Source organism: Gossypium hirsutum, chromosome D05 (genome assembly GCF_007990345.1).
Source record: "Gossypium hirsutum isolate 1008001.06 chromosome D05, Gossypium_hirsutum_v2.1, whole genome shotgun sequence".
NCBI lineage: Eukaryota > Viridiplantae > Streptophyta > Magnoliopsida > Malvales > Malvaceae > Gossypium > Gossypium hirsutum.
Window position 1 is genome coordinate 24202343 of NC_053441.1, and position 17537 is coordinate 24219879.

The 17537-nt window shown below is 33.4% G+C and overlaps 1 protein-coding gene across 1 annotated transcript; it reads right to left on the reverse strand.

Annotated features, from left to right (window-relative positions):
* Positions 1-70: 70 nt before the first annotated feature.
* On the reverse strand, positions 71-14682 carry LOC107914050 (vacuolar protein sorting-associated protein 52 A). The gene is made up of 21 exons (XM_016842770.2): positions 14393-14682; positions 14106-14170; positions 13911-13993; positions 13747-13804; positions 13513-13608; positions 13019-13120; positions 12226-12309; positions 11014-11094; positions 9897-10040; positions 8558-8649; positions 7615-7696; positions 5873-6055; positions 4118-4233; positions 3959-4017; positions 3548-3648; positions 2679-2729; positions 2183-2362; positions 1967-2101; positions 1694-1768; positions 650-707; positions 71-539 (listed from the first exon to the last, which is right to left on the reverse strand). Exons 2-21 carry the CDS (start codon positions 14130-14132, stop codon positions 235-237), a joined length of 2112 nt encoding a protein of 703 aa, XP_016698259.2. The 5' UTR covers positions 14133-14170; positions 14393-14682; the 3' UTR covers positions 71-234.
* Between the last annotated feature and the right edge of the window lie 2855 nt (positions 14683-17537).

Genomic DNA, 17537 nt, shown 5'->3' on the forward strand with positions numbered 1-17537 from the left:
TTCAATCAAACAAAACTATCTACTTTATTACTCTCTAAAAAAAACCCCAATTTACTTGAAACAAATCAAATACCAATATATTTTTCCTTAAAATATATTTCTCTTTAAAAAGTTAACAAAATTCACCTGCCAAATTCTAAGTAGTATCTGTAATGTACCATCACAAACATATTGATCCAACTCAACTTGCTTGATACAGGAAAGAGGTTTTGGTAAAATTTCTGCTGAGTAAATCTAGAAAGTCCTGGAGTATTTTCTGATTTCATACATGATAGATGAGATGGAGACAAGATCTTTGTTGAGGGCAGCCCCGCCATTGATTCTCTTTATGCAATCCGAAAGTCGTGTATAGTAAAGCAGCAGTTGAGTCAATGCAGCTCTTAAGATTTCCATCCCACACAAGAAGTTACTGAAAGACGTGATCACATCTTTGTGCATCAATTCTATTGCACCCTTCCATCTGCTGCCAAAATCCTTCACTATCGGCTCCACTTCACTCACACTTATAGGCCTTTCGTTGCTACCATTAGGATCCTCCGCTGGTAAAAAACAACTTCCACTAGTGAGTTGGATTTATCTTGGAAAATATGCAGTCTCAACTTATTCACCACCAACTTGAGTTTGAGTAACAGAGAGTTTTAGTACTTACAGGCTCGAGTTTTCACAAACTTTATCAAATCGCTAAAATGCTCCATCAGAAGTTCCTCCTGCAAGGTGGATGGATGAAGCTAAAAATAAGCTGCTAATAAAGGTTGAGACTAACAAAAATGTAGAATGTTGCATCAGAACCATCCCTCTTCCTTTCATCCCACTATGTATCCTAGAATCTGTCCTAAAACCTCTTGTGGTCTAAATCTGAAAATGCAAAATGGCTGATGAGGCCCTTTACCAATAGGTAGAGGTGACAAACAAGCAGATCCAGACACTTTGTATTTAGGTCATTTTTGGTCCAGGTTCAGATTTGGACGGTTTTTATTTCGGGTCATTTCTAGTGTATTTCATTCTTGGTTCATGCCATTTCTTGTTTTGGTTGGGTGTCAAGGGTTTTACATTTTTAACGAAAGGTTTAGTTTTTCAGCATGCTTTTCAAGTTCAGGTCCAAGTTGAGCTGGATTTTTCATGTTCGGGTAGTTTTGGGTTCATATTATTTGAGTCCGGATCATTTTAGCTTTGGGTTTTCTCAAGTTTGGGCCTTTCAGCTTCTTTTGCCATCTCTACCAACAAATATGCTAATTCCCATAGGCAAGATACACGCAGGTTCAACACGATTAAAACCTGCAGATTGCCACAATAGTTCTTTTGAACCATAGAGCAAGAGATTGGACCAGTGGCCACCATCAAGTAAGAATGTAATGCCAGTTCATACAAAGTAAAATTTTCTAATAGCAAAAAGTAATAATTGATAATGGTCTGGTATATTTAGTTTGATAAATGAAAAAGCATGCTATACTAACTAAAAGACTAAAGTTTCAACCTATGTTGCTCCAACTCTTCATTTTTCTAGAAGTACCATGCTCTTACATATTTTGGGACATGAATATGAAGATATGACCCTTCAAATACATGGAAAACCTTAGAAAACTTGGATATGGGTAATCATGCAAGCACACTCTTAACCACATATCCAATCAACCAAAAGTAACTATGATGCAAATGCACACGGTTTAAATACATATCAGAACCGATCACTTACTACAAATAATCCTGTGTTACTCTTTAGCATCTCCTCAAAGTGCTGTTGGATTTTCCCACCTTCAGGACCAGCTTCCTGGATTCCAATAAGAAAAGTGAAAACAGAAAGAAAACAAAACAGTTAAGATATTGCAGCTCTTTAACATCTAATACAAACAGATATTTCTGTCAATAGTTAGGCATTCAAAGCAAAAGAAGCTGTGAGGGACTCAACCTCTCTATAACATTATAGATGAAGTATAAGAAGAAACAAGAATTGAGAACCAATATTTACCTTCAGAACTGCAATTGTCATGTCACAGTTGTTTATTAGGAACACGATTTGTAATTTTGGTTTTGAAAACATTTTTGCAAGCTTCATAAGGAGCTCGTCAACAGCCATTCTCAACCGTTCCATATTTAATTCAAGCTGCATATTTCAGGGTAAATATTTCAGATGATTATGCTTATCAAAAGACTCATAATACAACAGTTTATGACGAATTCCAACCTGCCCATCTCCATATTCAACATTGATATGAATAAGAGAAGCTGTAAATTCAGCATAACGCCTCATGACATAATGAGGATGACTATCATCTTCCCATAACAACTTCACATTTGCATTTCGCAGACTGCTGAGGTGCATGTCAAATACCATCTTAAAACGAGGCCAGAGAGAAATGTTAACCTGTTCAGATTCAGTTGACACTTAGCTTTAGGATCAATTTGACACCACAAAAGCTTAAGGTAACTGCACAAAATTTTTGCAAACAGAAGCCGATGGAGCACTATGAAACAAACACTTCCATCTGTTATGATGTTATCCACAAATACAAGTTCCATGGTAACTCCTTTCCTTTATTTCTATTCCAATTATGGTAAAATAAATACTTTGAATTAGGTTTTCATATCACAATGTTTATTGCCTCCAAAAACTCAAATAAATATGTGCCTTAACATAACATAGAAGCTATTTTCTATGAATACCGCAGAAGATTACAAACCTTGTCTAGATATGAATCCAAGCATGGAATCCTTCGCCGAGACATAATAAGCTAGAAAGGAAAACCAAAATGTCAGAATTGGAAATTACGACCAAAAGACAGATTAAAATTACAAGGTATAGCTTAAACTGGTCAAAGAACAAGTTGCAAAAAGATTAAACCTGACTGGTTATGAAATGGGTTCAAGTTCAGATGCAGAAATCAATGAACCTAATAAAAATGCACTTAACATACTGTAAACCACCAGAGGTTATCTAAATCAAAGATGACTGAACAGGGGAAGGGGACAGAGAACCCAGAAGTTTGATTCAAAGTATGCTTAAACCTAAATGGATGAATCATGAATGAGATGCAACCTTACAAATCTGCTGTAAATCAGCATTATGAATCAAAAAGAAGCTGTTATGATAGGCATACTAAGATCCTTGCTTAGACCATTTAAGTGTAAACAATTAAAATCTTTCCCACGTTATGGCATCAGTATTGGGGAAAAGCACGGCTCAAACTACAGAAATTGGTGCAGCACATCACACGCATAAACACAAGTGTAAGCAGAAGAAAGAATGTTGTAATTTAAAGGCTTTATTTTGTTTTGCATATATCCAAATCGTGGTTCTCTTTCACCCACCAAGCAACACACGTAAAGTTCTCATCATATAACCACCAGAAATATATACATTCATACATATGCAAATCAAAGCCAGTTTATTCTTCATGAATCCCTTGATATAAATTAAATTTAACCATGTAGTATAGAAGTCTACTATAAATGTATGCTCAGCGTGAAAGCTTTAAACACAACTATTGGATCCAAAAATAACAAATAGCTGAAGGGGAAATATGAATATAAGACAACTAGAACCAATCACCTGGTGCTGGTGTACTATGCGTATCATAAGCATTAGGCCAATAGCATCATAACAATTTGGAAGGATAGAATTGAAGTGTTCATCAATGACAGCAAAAGGACCTGAAGACAAATCAATACCAAAGAAATCATTAGAAACCCCCCTCTGTAATCCTGAAGGTATAAGAATGGGTTTAGTGCCGTGTCCTTTTCTAGTTTTCAACAATAGATGTTTTTAGTTCATAAAAGCTTGATAAATTTCCACCACTTGTTGAATATAATGACATAAGGTTTCAATATCACTCATAACAGCCTATAAATGTGACAACAGCTGCTCACATGACGGATTGCAAACAACATAAACCCACAGTCCAAGTGTCTATGCAAGTCTGACAATAGTCCTAGTCATGCATGTGAGAAATCTGCACTTTACCAGCAAAAATTTCATAAAAAATGGACTCCTCCCCAAAGAACTCATCACAAAAAAGGTACCTGCACATTGAGAAAGGGGAAAAAGTTAAAATGTAAGCATGCACAGAACTCTGGACTTAAAATTAGTTGACAATTGAGCAAAGCAAGGAGAAAAGGGTACTCAGAAGTTGCTGTGTCCATAAGCAGCTTGTGCAAGCTCCGGAAGAGGACCTCATAAGGATACTTTAAAGAGCTTGCCTCTGCAATATGTGGAATAAGTGCAGGTTGATCAATTTCCTGTAAAACAATGTAAAACATTGAATCAATCCAAACAGTTCTAAGTGTTGCAACACAAATAACCATAACTGTTAATCAATTTCCTGAATCCAATCAATTTTAAGCCATGTGCTTATCAAATCAAGGATCTACAAGTCTAAAAACAACATACGCCACTATTACATGTAACATGCAGGTTTCTAATCTTCAACAGCTTTAGGATAAAGGCTTAATTAAATGTAGAATCTTGGTCAAAACTTAACCCACAGGACTTAAGCACTTAAAGTAGCATGAAAGAGATTTACCCTAAGCTTCTTTTTTTTTCTTTTTTTTTTGCATGATTCACTAAAGCCACTGTTGCCAGGTATCAAGATTTGTTGATTGCTGCAAGAAGTTGCCAGGTATAAAGTGCTACTTGGGGCCAAAATTAAAGGCGCAAAGATAAGTTCCAAAAGTTTCAGTCAATCTATGATATATCCATGATCTTCCCAGGTTATATACATGTAAAACAAGGAAGAGAAAGTTTCTTGATAAACTATTTATTACGCATTGTTTGATATCTACCTATGTAATCAAGGTGATTCAAATTGGAAGGAGATCTATCATTACCTTTGCCCATTTTCATAAAACCAAAACCAGATAAGGAAATGAGTCAATGAACTTTTGTCCCATGAAATAGGAACAAGCTCAGAAATGAATTTTTCAATTTTCTTCTAAGATAGGCAAGCTTACTAAGCAATGACCCATGTACCATATAAAATTAAAGGATTAGAAGAAGATAATAGACAAATAGCCAGAAAGGTAAATAAAGAAGTGCTTCATTTCCTGCAAACCAAAATTCTTCAAATGCTTAGCAATTTCTTCACGGAGTGATGTTAATAAACTTGTAGTTACATTCCTAATAAATTACAATAACCCCTAATAAATTCAGATGCTCACGAGTACTTCTCACTAGTCACGTGAGAGAATAAGTATGCAATCAGCTTACAAGGATTTGAACAATAAATCTTGAATTTAATGAACCACAGGTTAGCTATGTAGAAGATGAGAATAATCCATCTTTTTGACAACTCTAGGCTCTAAGTGGACTTCTATGCTAAACCTGTCCAATACACCTCCATTATCTGAAGACAGAAGCAATGCAGACATCCTAAAAGTGAAATTGATTTAAAAACATAAAAAAAGGAAATGAATAAATGTTATCAAGCATAGTGAAAAGAACACCATTCAAAAAATACAATAAAACTTAAAATGTATATGATTCACAAACATGAACATGCCGAGACCAAGTAACAGAAAAAGATATAGAATAGTAATGCATTTTTAGGAGTCAAGAAGATGGTTAGGAATAATAAACTGTGTGAAGCATTTCTACATCTACAGTGTCCGGTGGATTTATTCGATGACATAGAAGTAAAAAAGAATAAAAATCCTTTACATCTAAACAATTAAATGTCACATCAAATTCTTATATTATACTCATAAATTGTTATATAAAGCATAGATCTGCTGAAAACTTTCTCAGATAATCACTGAAAGGGAAGAAAAAGAATGATGCTCAAAGACTTGCAATTGAAAATTGTTCATTCAAAGGCGTATTAATAAGTTAATAGCAAACTATTAAATATATGACACCTATAACTAGGTTGACAGTCAGAACCTTTAGAACATTTAATCTTTCCCCCAATGCAAAAACAGCAGAACGATTTTTAAGTGGTTCTCTTCCTCTTGAGAAAAGACTAGTGCTTCTGGTCTCCACACCAATCAAATCATTAGATGTTGCAATATCCAACTGTAATTTCTCCAATGCTTGAATATAAGCTCGGAAATGAGCACTTAGAACCTGCAAATGTGCAAAATCATTCAACCCTTAGAAAATCACTTGTACCATGGCATCTCAGATACTAATAAGCTCATCTTTCACAAGATGCAAACTGACTAAGCTATTAACTAACAGTAAAGCTAAAAGAGGGAATGTGATAGAAGTAGATTGATCAAAAACTAAAATTAGACAATACAACTGCCAACATTTTCATCCAAGCTACTTAATAGTTAAATATGGTAAGGCTTTCCATAGAGCGAAGGGCAGTCAACAAGCTAAATCAGTTTTCTATTCTCATGTTAACCAAATTGCTACATGATTAACCTAAGAAAGAAAGGAAGCATTGCAGAGAACTCCTTCACTTTTTTCACAGATAGTCACAAAGGTTAAACTTGATTTAGAGCTTGTTAGGCCACACCAAAGGACCTCAGCTCAGATACACAGGGTTCCAATATATCATATGCTCTAACCAGTGAAAAGAAATGCCTTTCAAGATTGAATGGAGGGAAGTGCATACAAAGTGAGAAGGCCAGTTACAACACAATATAAGTAATCTCGAAAAACTGGCACAAAGCTTATGAGAAAATTTTCAACCTCCAAGTTGGTAGAGCCACCAGAGTATTAATATGTGAAGCAACTACCTCCAGATAAGGTTTTTATTTCAAGTAAAACCTAACTACCAAAACGAAGTCCCTTTTTTAAAATTTTACAAATTAAAAGGGAAAATTCCTCATAAAAGGTTTAGATTTATTGAAAAAGTTGTCGTTGTTTCAACATATTTTTCTAATTTGAAAAGATGGAATTGTTAAACGTATAAGCTTTCCTTTCTCTTCCACTCTTCAGCTAAAATAGTTTAGTTTCTTTCTTTTTCCTGCACCCTTTTAAGAAAGCCAAAACAAGGGGAACTATACCTCTTTCCCCCTCTACCCTTCCCCCATTTCGTCCCTTCCTAGCTCCTAAAATAGTACAGATCTATATGAGCTACATAAAGCTTCTTTGTTGCCTAAATTATTTACAAAAGTACAGTAGGAAAAATTTTTGGATTGACAAAGGACATATCCATTCATTTTATTTCAAAATTGCCATTTAAAATACTTTTATAATAAGTATTAATCAAATTTATTCAATTTGTAAATAAGAGTCCTAATTAGCATTATTGGCCATCATTAAGATCTTTTTTATTAAAAATATTAGAAAAACTTATCCCATTTGCAAATAAAAGTTCAAATTACATTTAATGACTCTGACTATTTTTTTTTTCTTAATACTAATAATATTGAATAATTTATATAGATTACTATAACATTTTTCTAATTATTTATATTTCAAACTTTAAGATTTAAAACATCTGCATTTTATGTATAATTGTTATCTTACAATGTAAAAGAAAAGAAAAAAAAATATTCATGTGCAATGCATATAACAACAAATATTAGTTACCAATAAATTACAACTCACACTAAGTTGATTATCCCATTTTCCTTTTTGGATTAAGAGCTTAACCTTTATCCTTTTCATAACAAAAAATATATAACAAAAAAGATGAACATTGAGAGAAATCAAAGGTCAAAAGCCTTCACCTTATTCATTGTATCAATGTACGCTGCACGAACTTCAAGGTGCACCTCCTTGCTATGTTCTTTGAGGAAGGAAATGATATACCTAAATTCCAGGTTATTGTCCATCAGATTATGGAAAATATGTGCTTTAGGATAAAAAAAAAAACTCAGCAAACTGTAAAATTCAGGCACAAATATAAGCGTGAAAGTGGACTACATTGTTAGATATATGAGGTAAATGTTGAGGCAAAATTTTATCCAACTCAGCTTACTAAATTTTATGCAAATGATATTAACCTAACCTAAAACAATTTCCTACTAATAGGGTCAACTACAACCCGTGTGTTCATGGTTGTGCAAGGATGTATATGCATGGACTGCAGGCATACATGATGCATGCAATTGGTGCTTATGCACGTGTCAGAGTCGGCATGTGAGATTATAAATATGAATATGATACAAATTCACTCAGTGACAATATATGGTATATGCAACATGAATGCATCACTAGAAGCTTGTTATGCAGTTGAAAAGCACTAGGCCAAAAAGAGCAATAAAAGAGACAAATTTAGACATTTGGAGAGTTAGGACACTCTACAATACTTTTAGCTTGTTAAGCATCCAACTGTGAACCAACAATCTAAAACCATTTGACTACTTGTTTTAGGTTGGACTAGCCCATAATGTAATTTAGCATGATACCAATTAGTCAAGGGCCTCATTTGTTAACCCAGTGAGATAGGCTTGCGATAGCAACAAGTGAAGTCAATATCACACAATACCTACACACTAAATACATGCCAATTGGCTTTTGGTTTAATGCAATTATAGAGTTTGGTGGAGTGTGATAGAGAATATTCATGGTTTTCCTTGAAATTCACATGCTAAGGTAGACCTAAGCATCCTAGTGTTGATCACAATAGGAAGAGTAAATGAGCCACCAAAAGAATTCTTAGAAGCATACTTGTATTTTAAAAGAACATTTTGTTGAAGAATCTGAATGTTTGTCTTTGGTTTCCTCAGTGCTTGAAGCTTTTGAACAATAAAATCAAACACCTACAGAAGGATAAACATGGATGAGAGTATTTCTTTATACTTATTATTAATAAATTTGTTATAAAATTTGAGTTTAAAAAGCATGCAACAGTTCAGTACTACATGATTAATTGGCATCTTTTAACAGCTAAATACCAAATTGACATCAATATAGCACTCAGAAAACATATGACAAGATTTATTTGAAAAACATATAAATAAACTCCAAAATACTGTAAATATCAATCTATGCTCAACAAAAACTGAACAAAGCATTTTATCCGGTTAAAAAGTAAGAACAGATTCCCAAAAATGCACAGCAACACATATTCCAACTCTTAGTTTTCTTAAACATGATCAATGTTAAAGCAAATCTAAAATCTGTAGGATAAGAAGTAGTTGCTAACTTAAGATAACATGCAAGAGTTGGTATATTTCAATAATCAGTTAACCTTCAAGTTTTATGTGAGAGAGAGCCCCACCAAAGAAAAGGTAAGTGCCAATTTAAATGGCATCATGCATGGTCCTGAAGGTGCTAATCAAATATTGCACCTGGCATTGTTAACCATTAAGGGGAAACATCATTTCTAATCCAGACATGGTTATATGGAGGTGATTACAGTTTTAAATAACATATAGTTTATATTTTTCATGTTCAATGCAATGACTCTTAAAAGCATAGGTGAACTAAAATAACATTTAAATTTATTTAACACCAAATCAACAACATCACAAAGTTTTGAAACAGAACTGATTTACGTACATTATAGCACTGGTAAACTAAAAATACAGAGGAATTTTCTAAATATTGAAATTTCACTCCATATATGGAAAGAAGCATGGAACTATAAATAAACAAGAGAAACAGAAAAAATAAATATATTTTGGCTTCTGATCAAGATGGTTTCTGCTACACATTAATAAACTTGTACACAACACTTTTCTGTTTCCTTTTTATTATTTGGGGGAAGGAGATTTGAACCCACTTTGAGTACATGCACCTATAATTAAGCATGCTCAGTGTTAGAAGTAAATAAAGTTCAGCAACTAGAAAATCTTCCCATGGACCTCCAGACGAAAAATGTTCCATCAGTTTTCTTTTTTTTTAAAGGCCTCTATAGAATCACCACAGAAACACTCCAAGCACAAGCAGAATGATATGCATGATGGCAGAAAGAGGGTTAAAAAACAAATCGCCTGGAAATTTTCAGTGTGAATAATATATTATTTCTCAGATGTGATCTAAGCATTAGGTGAATTAAGTTAACCTTGGATACTGCTTTCTGCCTTAATTTTTCAAGCTCAGGCTGAACATCTTTCAGTGCTTTTGAATCTTTAACCATGGGATCTGTATCAACAAACTTTAGCTTCTTGCTTAGAATGTCGAGAGTTCTCATATATTCATCATTTACCTGAAGGAAATAATTGCAAGTACATTAGTGAAAATGAAGCATAATACACTAGAATATTTAAGGACACTAATAGCTGAATTCAGAAAGACGTACAAGAGGATTAAACGAAGGAATCAAGACTGAGTTGTAAATTATTACAAGCCAAAACCAAACATAGAGCAGATACAATTACTCTGTCCAGACAAGCATCAAAAGGACATACCTCATCCAGAAAACAGATAAAGAACAACAAACAAGCCGTTCCCCACCATGTGAGCTCAAATACATGAGTCATTACACCATTGTGCTCTGTTTAGAACCATGTTTTTAAAGTATGATACGTGGAGGCAAGACTTCTTTTTCTAGTTTCCACCTATGACTTTTCTAGCCTCCTCCTTCGGACATGGCATCCTTACTCCAACATCTTCTGACAGAGACATTACTAGGCCTTCATTTCATATGACCAACCAACTTAAACACACCTCCCACTTTTTTTTCATGAATTTGAGTGATTCCCACCTTTTTCTAGGCATTCATTTAAGATCACAACTACAAACGGAAAAAGAAAATATACTCGGGGATGGGCAGGTGTGTGTATAATAGAGAGAAACGGTAAAAGAGTATTGTGTAAATTTCTGTTCTTTTTTTTTTCCTTTCTTTTCTTTTTCATCTTAAGTAGGTGACTTGCTATGCAGTAAAAAATCACACAATTTGCTCCATTACAAATGCTTTAGAAAGCTTACACCAGATCTAGAACTTTTCCTAACCTACATGGAGCATTCTTCAGCTCATATTTCCTAATGGAGTCATAAAAGGATTATCCCCAAGAAAGATTAGGCAACTGAGACAACCAATAATTGCATGAGAATACTGTTCTTAATAAGACAATATTCAAAGACATTTTTGAGCAAGACACCATGCAAGAAATATCAAAAGAAAGTTAAAATTATAATTTGCACCTTAGAGTAGGTGGACAAAAGAAAATCATAAATACCTCTCCATCAACAATTATGTCAACCATCCTTGGAGGGACTATAATGTCTTCAACAAATTTAGCCAGCTTTGATTCTGCCACCTGCTCCGAAAACAATATGAATTAGCATCACCATATTGGAACCTAAGAAACTACTGTTGAATGGAAAGGAAAGACAAAAGATTTAAAGGAAGTACATTCAAGAAGACTAGTCTACTGTGTCAAACCAGATGAGAGTTGAACATAGTAGCAGTAAATTTTGTTTTATTTGATTTACAGGTTTATTTGCATTCAGTTAATACGAAAACAAAGACAATAATAGCATCCTGCAGTCTGCATGTTTTTGCAATGAAGAGCACATATTGCCAACAGGCTCAAATGAGATTTTATAATAACCAAGTTAGAAAACAAAGAACGAAGAAACTTAAATATTATTTTGCAGTCTTGAAGAAACTTTAATATGATGTTCAAGTGAAGTGCAAAATGAAGGCAAAGGAACAAAGGAAAATATTGAAAAGGCTGGTCGAGTACATATAAAGGCTTTAATGATAACCATCAGTGATGAAAAGATATGACCGTTCTAGAGCAAAGATGAGAACAGGCGGAATAGACCTTTCAGACTCCAGAAGGAATTTTAGAACTTAAGATCCAAACAATACAAAAACTGGTGGTTTATTTTTCCTTTTTGTTTGAAGGGCTATATAAGTCTGAATCTTTCTAGTCAAAAAGGACATTAAATATTCTCTTATGGAAATCTTGATATATGGTTTAAAATGAAATTAATGATATAAGAAAGAATAGAACCTAACTATTGGCTATTAAAGGACCCTTGATGCATGAAACATGCATAGATAAGCATTTGCGACTATAAATCAAAAGAAAGCACGTAGAAACAATTAAAAAAGAACATATATCCTCAACCAATTTTGGACAACTGCATAAACCACACAATGCTAGTAAGATATTTCAAGGAGCATTAATATGCATGAACTGGACTACTAATCTGAAGATCTTCCAGGTTGCACCATTCCAAAAAAATGAGAGAGAAAGGAGAAGGGAACACAGGGTAAGATAAGAAAAAAACAGATTTTCACATGAAAAGCACATATACCTACAAACTCTCTTCTTAAAGGTTAGTTTTCATTTTGCAAATTTGAGGCAAGATACAAGATGACAATTATTGTTTATCTAATGATCAAACAAAGAACTTCTTTTTTTCTAAAGGAAGCACACCTTGCGATTCTTTAGCTTTAGACCCATATCCATAGACTTCTCTTGGAGAATTTTTATGTCTGAACTGATGGAACCAATCTCAACCTGGCACAAATTTTAGAGACTTGTAATTCAAATATCGTCATAATAAACAACTCCAGTATGAACAGTGAACATCAGAGACTTGTAATTCAAATAAGAGAAGGTAAAGCTGATTTACAAAAGTATAAAAAGATAAATAGCAAATCACGATAATATGCCCATCAAATCTGTCACAACCAAAACAAAGCATGACAAGAAGATTAAACAGATGGAGTCATTTGATTTGCCCCCTATGTTAAGTTTCAAATACATTTTAGTATATGCTTATCTTTCCTGAACTTATTTCCAGTCGATATTCACAAGTAATACTTCAAATGGCCTTCCCAATTGGAAATTAACTAAAAGCCGTCTACTCCTTAATCTAACTAGCCAGGCAACAAGCTTGGAAGTCATTTCAAATGATGTAATAGACACCAAATCAAATCAATATTTCTCTCTAGTTGTCACTTTATGCAAATGTAATTTATTACTATTTGTATATTAATTTGAACAAGTGACATCTAGTTATATACTTAAGTGTTTGAAAGTAGCTGTTTACAATCAATCTGGAAAAGTGAGAATTTTCATTTTATTTAAAACATGCAAACTTCACACATCCATCAATTAGTTATTGACCCTGGAAAAAGGAAAGAAAAGCATATATATTTGACAAGATGATCTAATGGTACAAATAGCAACAAAAACCTCAATTGTATTTCAAGAACTAGCATACCTGAAATCCACTGAGAAGGGTCTCCATTTGTGACAAGATGCTATCACAATCACGAATTTGATCATGGAGGGACACTAGATTATCACTTTCTTTTATATAATCCTGCATCACCCAATACTTGGAACACCAATTAATAGAATGATCCTTGCCTTAGCATGCAAAAATATTGATAACAATTATGGTTCACACAAAACAAAACTATATAAAATAAGAGTGTTGAAGATAATAAAAGAGTGCTCGTGCAAAGATTGGTTCTAAACTTGAACAAATGGCTTGGAGAATAGCAACCATGCAACATACAACACAAATAGCCTCCAAAGAAATAATGTGCGCTAAACTGCTAACTAGCACTTCTTTGTTACATGTTATAAGAATGGCTAAGCAAAAACAACAAAAGAAACACAGTTAATGTACGGCCCAAACATTAAGATGCTCTAGCAACAATATACCATATCCAATGTATGCAATGAGACAGAATATAAGTAATTACAAACCTGAATTGAATCCAACTCAACTTTGCGCAGGTTGTGCTCAACCCCCTTTGTGTACTCCCTTAGCTTTATACCTTTAGACAATATGTTCGCAACCACCTACATCATATATGTGAGGGTAAAAACATATAAGCCTCTACAGCTTAAGTAATAAAACTTTTCCTTTTGAATCATTAAATGTGTGGTCTAACGATAGCCTAAAAACATTAGGTATAAAAGCAACCAATATCTACTTACATCATCATTTTTGCATTCTTCCAACTCTTCCTGAAGCCCCTCCAGCGATATATCATCACTACAAACAAGAAGAATTAAATTAAAACCTTAACTAGCCTGTGAATAAAGAAGTCATTTTGTTTTCAGATTCAAGAGTTGTAAGAAGTTAAATCCCTAAAAAGAACCTGCTGGCATCTTCGTCAACAATCAAGTCTCCAACAAATGCCCCAAAATCAAACACATTTTTGGGGGTTTCACATGGGTGATTCTGAAAAGAGAGATAAAGATAGAATTGTAATGCTAACATATCAATGACAACAATAAAACTTAAAATCTCAACCTTGAAATCTCAAGCTAATTGAATCATTAAAAAAATATACCGCATTATTTGCTGCAACCTCGGCCATGTTTTCGGATACTCAATAGCTCAGTAGCTACCCTCTACCTGAAATAAAATTAAATACAGCCAATATCAGTTTCTTCCCTGTTTTTAACCAACAAAAAAAAAAGGAAGATTTGAAATTTGACTCGATGTGTTAGATTCGGATCTTGAGTAGCTAACAAATCAAGGAAATATGCATAATTCAAGATATAATTATAAAATTTTATAAACCTGAAAGAAATACAACAGATCTAAGAAGAGGAAAAATCGATACCAAGCCCGTACCTCATCAAAGATTCAGATTCTAAACGAAAACGAATGCATTGCCTGCTTCGTAGAAGCCAAAGCAAAAGAGTAGCAACCGCGAGTGACCCGATCTCCCTTTTTCCCTCGTTTTATGTGCAGCTTGGGTCCGGTTAGGAACGGTGGTGGAGATCAAATTCGTTATTGTATAAGATACTCGATTTAAAATTGGCTATCTGTTTCCTAAACTAAAAAAAAAAAGGTCATCAGAGAGTTTACTCGCAGAAACAAAATAAAATATTTACGTGAAATAAAAAGTTATAATTATTTTTGGCTTAAATCCAAAATTGCCCTCAAATTATCACATTTAATCAAAAATGATACTATTACTATTAATTTAGTCTTCTTTTTTTTTCCTTAAAAAATACTCTTGTTTTACCCAAAACACCGTATCAGCTAATAAAAATAAGAGAAATTAGCCGGTTGAGATAATATTGTTAATGTAGGAAGATGTAGTTTTAAGTACGTTGAAATGTATTATTTTTTATTTAAGGGTTTGAGAGGAGTTATAGATAATTTTAAGTATTTTTTTTACAAAAAAGCTCTCATTACTCGTCTAGTCTATAGTTCAATTTTTTTATATAAAATAACTTTGAATGTCACAAATTTATAAATCAAAATCCAACTTTCTTTTTTTATCTTCAACATCGATTATCAGATCGACTTGGATCTAAAATATGTTTATCTACTTGTAGCCATACCGATCAAACCGTTGTAGGGAGCTCGCTAGCCTAACTTAAAAAAAAAACTTAACAACTCAATAACTTAAATAAAAACTTTCGAATAGTTTAATAACTTAAATGAAAACTTGTGAGTAGTTTAATGATCATTTTACAACCTTTAAAGTTAAGTAATTAAAACATTAGTGACTTTAAGTACAATTTACCCTAAAAAACTGAAAATCAATATATCAAAATTATGCAAATATGTGAGCAAATAATAATGCAAATAAAATACCTAAATAAGAAACATTAGAAAGAAAATGCGAAAATAACAAAATAAAAATTGAATTTTAGAACTAGAGTAAAAATGATAAACCTATAATATTGAATTAGATAATGAGGGATATAATCAAATAAAATCTAAATTATGAACGTATTTGAAAGTTTCCCTAATGTAAAATTTATAAATCTATATTAGAAATAAAAATTATGACTTGATTATATTGACCATCCCATCTCACCCATCTAAGAGAGGAGGTGTATATGTAACAACTTCCTCGCTTTTAACAACATGATAATAATGGTAATGAACTAGTGTGCATACTCAACAAATCCCTATATGGTATTTGACAATTGCCTCGAGCTTTGTTTCAATAAGCTCAAAGATTATTTGTATCTTTCTCTTTTTATATAATGGACTGATTCGAGTGTCGTGGTGATTATGATTTATGTCAACAATATCATTGTTAAGGGTAACAATCTTGATGAAGTTAGTTGAGCAAGTCACAAAGTTACTAGATTCGAAATTCTCCTCGAAGGATCATGGTGACTTGAACTACTTATTAGGAATGGATGTTCAACATGTGGATGTTGTGTGATTCTAAGCCAAAAGAAGGACGTCCTGGAGTTGTTACACAAAATGGGGAGGTCTGATGCTACACCATGTCTAGCTCCAATGGCTACATCACCTATTTTCACGGCTACGGATGGTGATCCACATCTAGATGCTACTGCATATGGAAGTGTTGTTGGAGCACTGCAACACATTTGCATAAAAAGGTCTGATATTCATTATTGTGTGAATAAGCTCTATCAATTTATCCATCTTTCGTTGGACAAGCACTGGAAGACGTTGAAACGAGTACGACGTTACTCAATCATGGGTAGTTGTTCAAGCCATCAAAGGAACTCAGTTTTGTGGGTTACTCCGATCCCGATTGGGGGAGTTGCTTGGATGATCGCTGTTCTACTTCCTATCATGTATGCTCCTTGGAGGCAATCTTATTGAATGGAGCTCAACGAAGCAACAAATGGAGGCTCGTTCATTTGCCGAGGTAGAGTATCATAGCTTGGCTAGCTAGTGCTGATGTTATTTGGGTTCAGTCCTTACTTTTTGAGCTTGGAGTTTCGTTGCCAAGTGTTCCAGTCTTTGGAGTAACAAGACCAGCACAGTAGCTCAGTCGACTAATCCTCTTCAACATGCCAAGAGGAAGCACGTTGAATTATATTTTTGTTTTACGTATGAGAATGTTACACCAAAGCTACCTTGATCCATTTTATTTACCTTTACCTTATGGCTTTATGAAAACTCACCGGTCTTTGGTCAAAATCGACCGAACGATAGACATGGGCAGTGAACTTTTTCGAGTTCTGTTGAATTTGTGGCTCTCTCTCCTCCGGTAAGGAGTAGAGGCCTTCCTAATTTTGCCCTGGTTTTTGGAAGCCACCTTTGTATGGATGATTTAAGCTCTATTATGAATAACTCCTCTTTGGAAAATTCGAAAAAAGAAGGAGTAAGTGCATTTATTCGGGATCACAATAACAATTGGATTGTAGGAGTTTTCCATCACATCTCTAGTGCAGCTAGCGTGGAAATGAGACTTTAGGCATTTATAAATGAACTTATGTTTACTCGTGAACTTAACGTTTTAAATCTTTAGACTAAAGTAGTGTTATCAATGTGATCCATTTTATGAAAAATACTTCTAATTGTATCTCCTTTTATTGATAAATATAAGATATCTTTTTATACCATGCGTTCTAGTTCCTTAAAACATGTTTTTCGTGAAAGGAACAAATATGTCGATACTTTAGCACGATTGGAGAGCGAATTTCAATCTTTTTCTTTTTTAAATGTAGTTAATTTTAATGAATTATTTCGTATTTACTCTATCCCACTTGATTGCTTGAATAATTTTTCAGTAGATGACGTTGAAAGAAAAGTTATATATCGAATTTTGCTTTAATAGGATAATAAATATTGTTACCATTTGACAAAAAAAAATTATATTACTACCGTAAATTTCTATTATTGCTAAGATTATCCCATAAAAAAATTTTACTTTACTAGAAATTTTTTATTTAATCGATTTATTTAATAAACATAAAAAGGTAAATTTTAGGTTAAATTATTTTATTTTCAAAGTTAGTTTTTATCAATAAAATAATTTATATGATGAAATAAA

Excerpts from the sequence above, each read along its gene's own strand:
- LOC107914050 (XM_016842770.2), bottom strand. The coding sequence starts at position 14,132 with ATGGCCGAGGTTGCAGCAAATAATGCG. Across the intron at positions 13,121-13,512 it reads TTGAGTTGGATTCAATTCAG|GATTATATAAAAGAAAGTGA; the intron begins GTTTGTAATTAC and ends TGGGTGATGCAG. Across the intron at positions 10,041-11,013 it reads ACATAATTGTTGATGGAGAG|GTAAATGATGAATATATGAG; the intron begins GTATTTATGATT and ends TATTTCCTTCAG.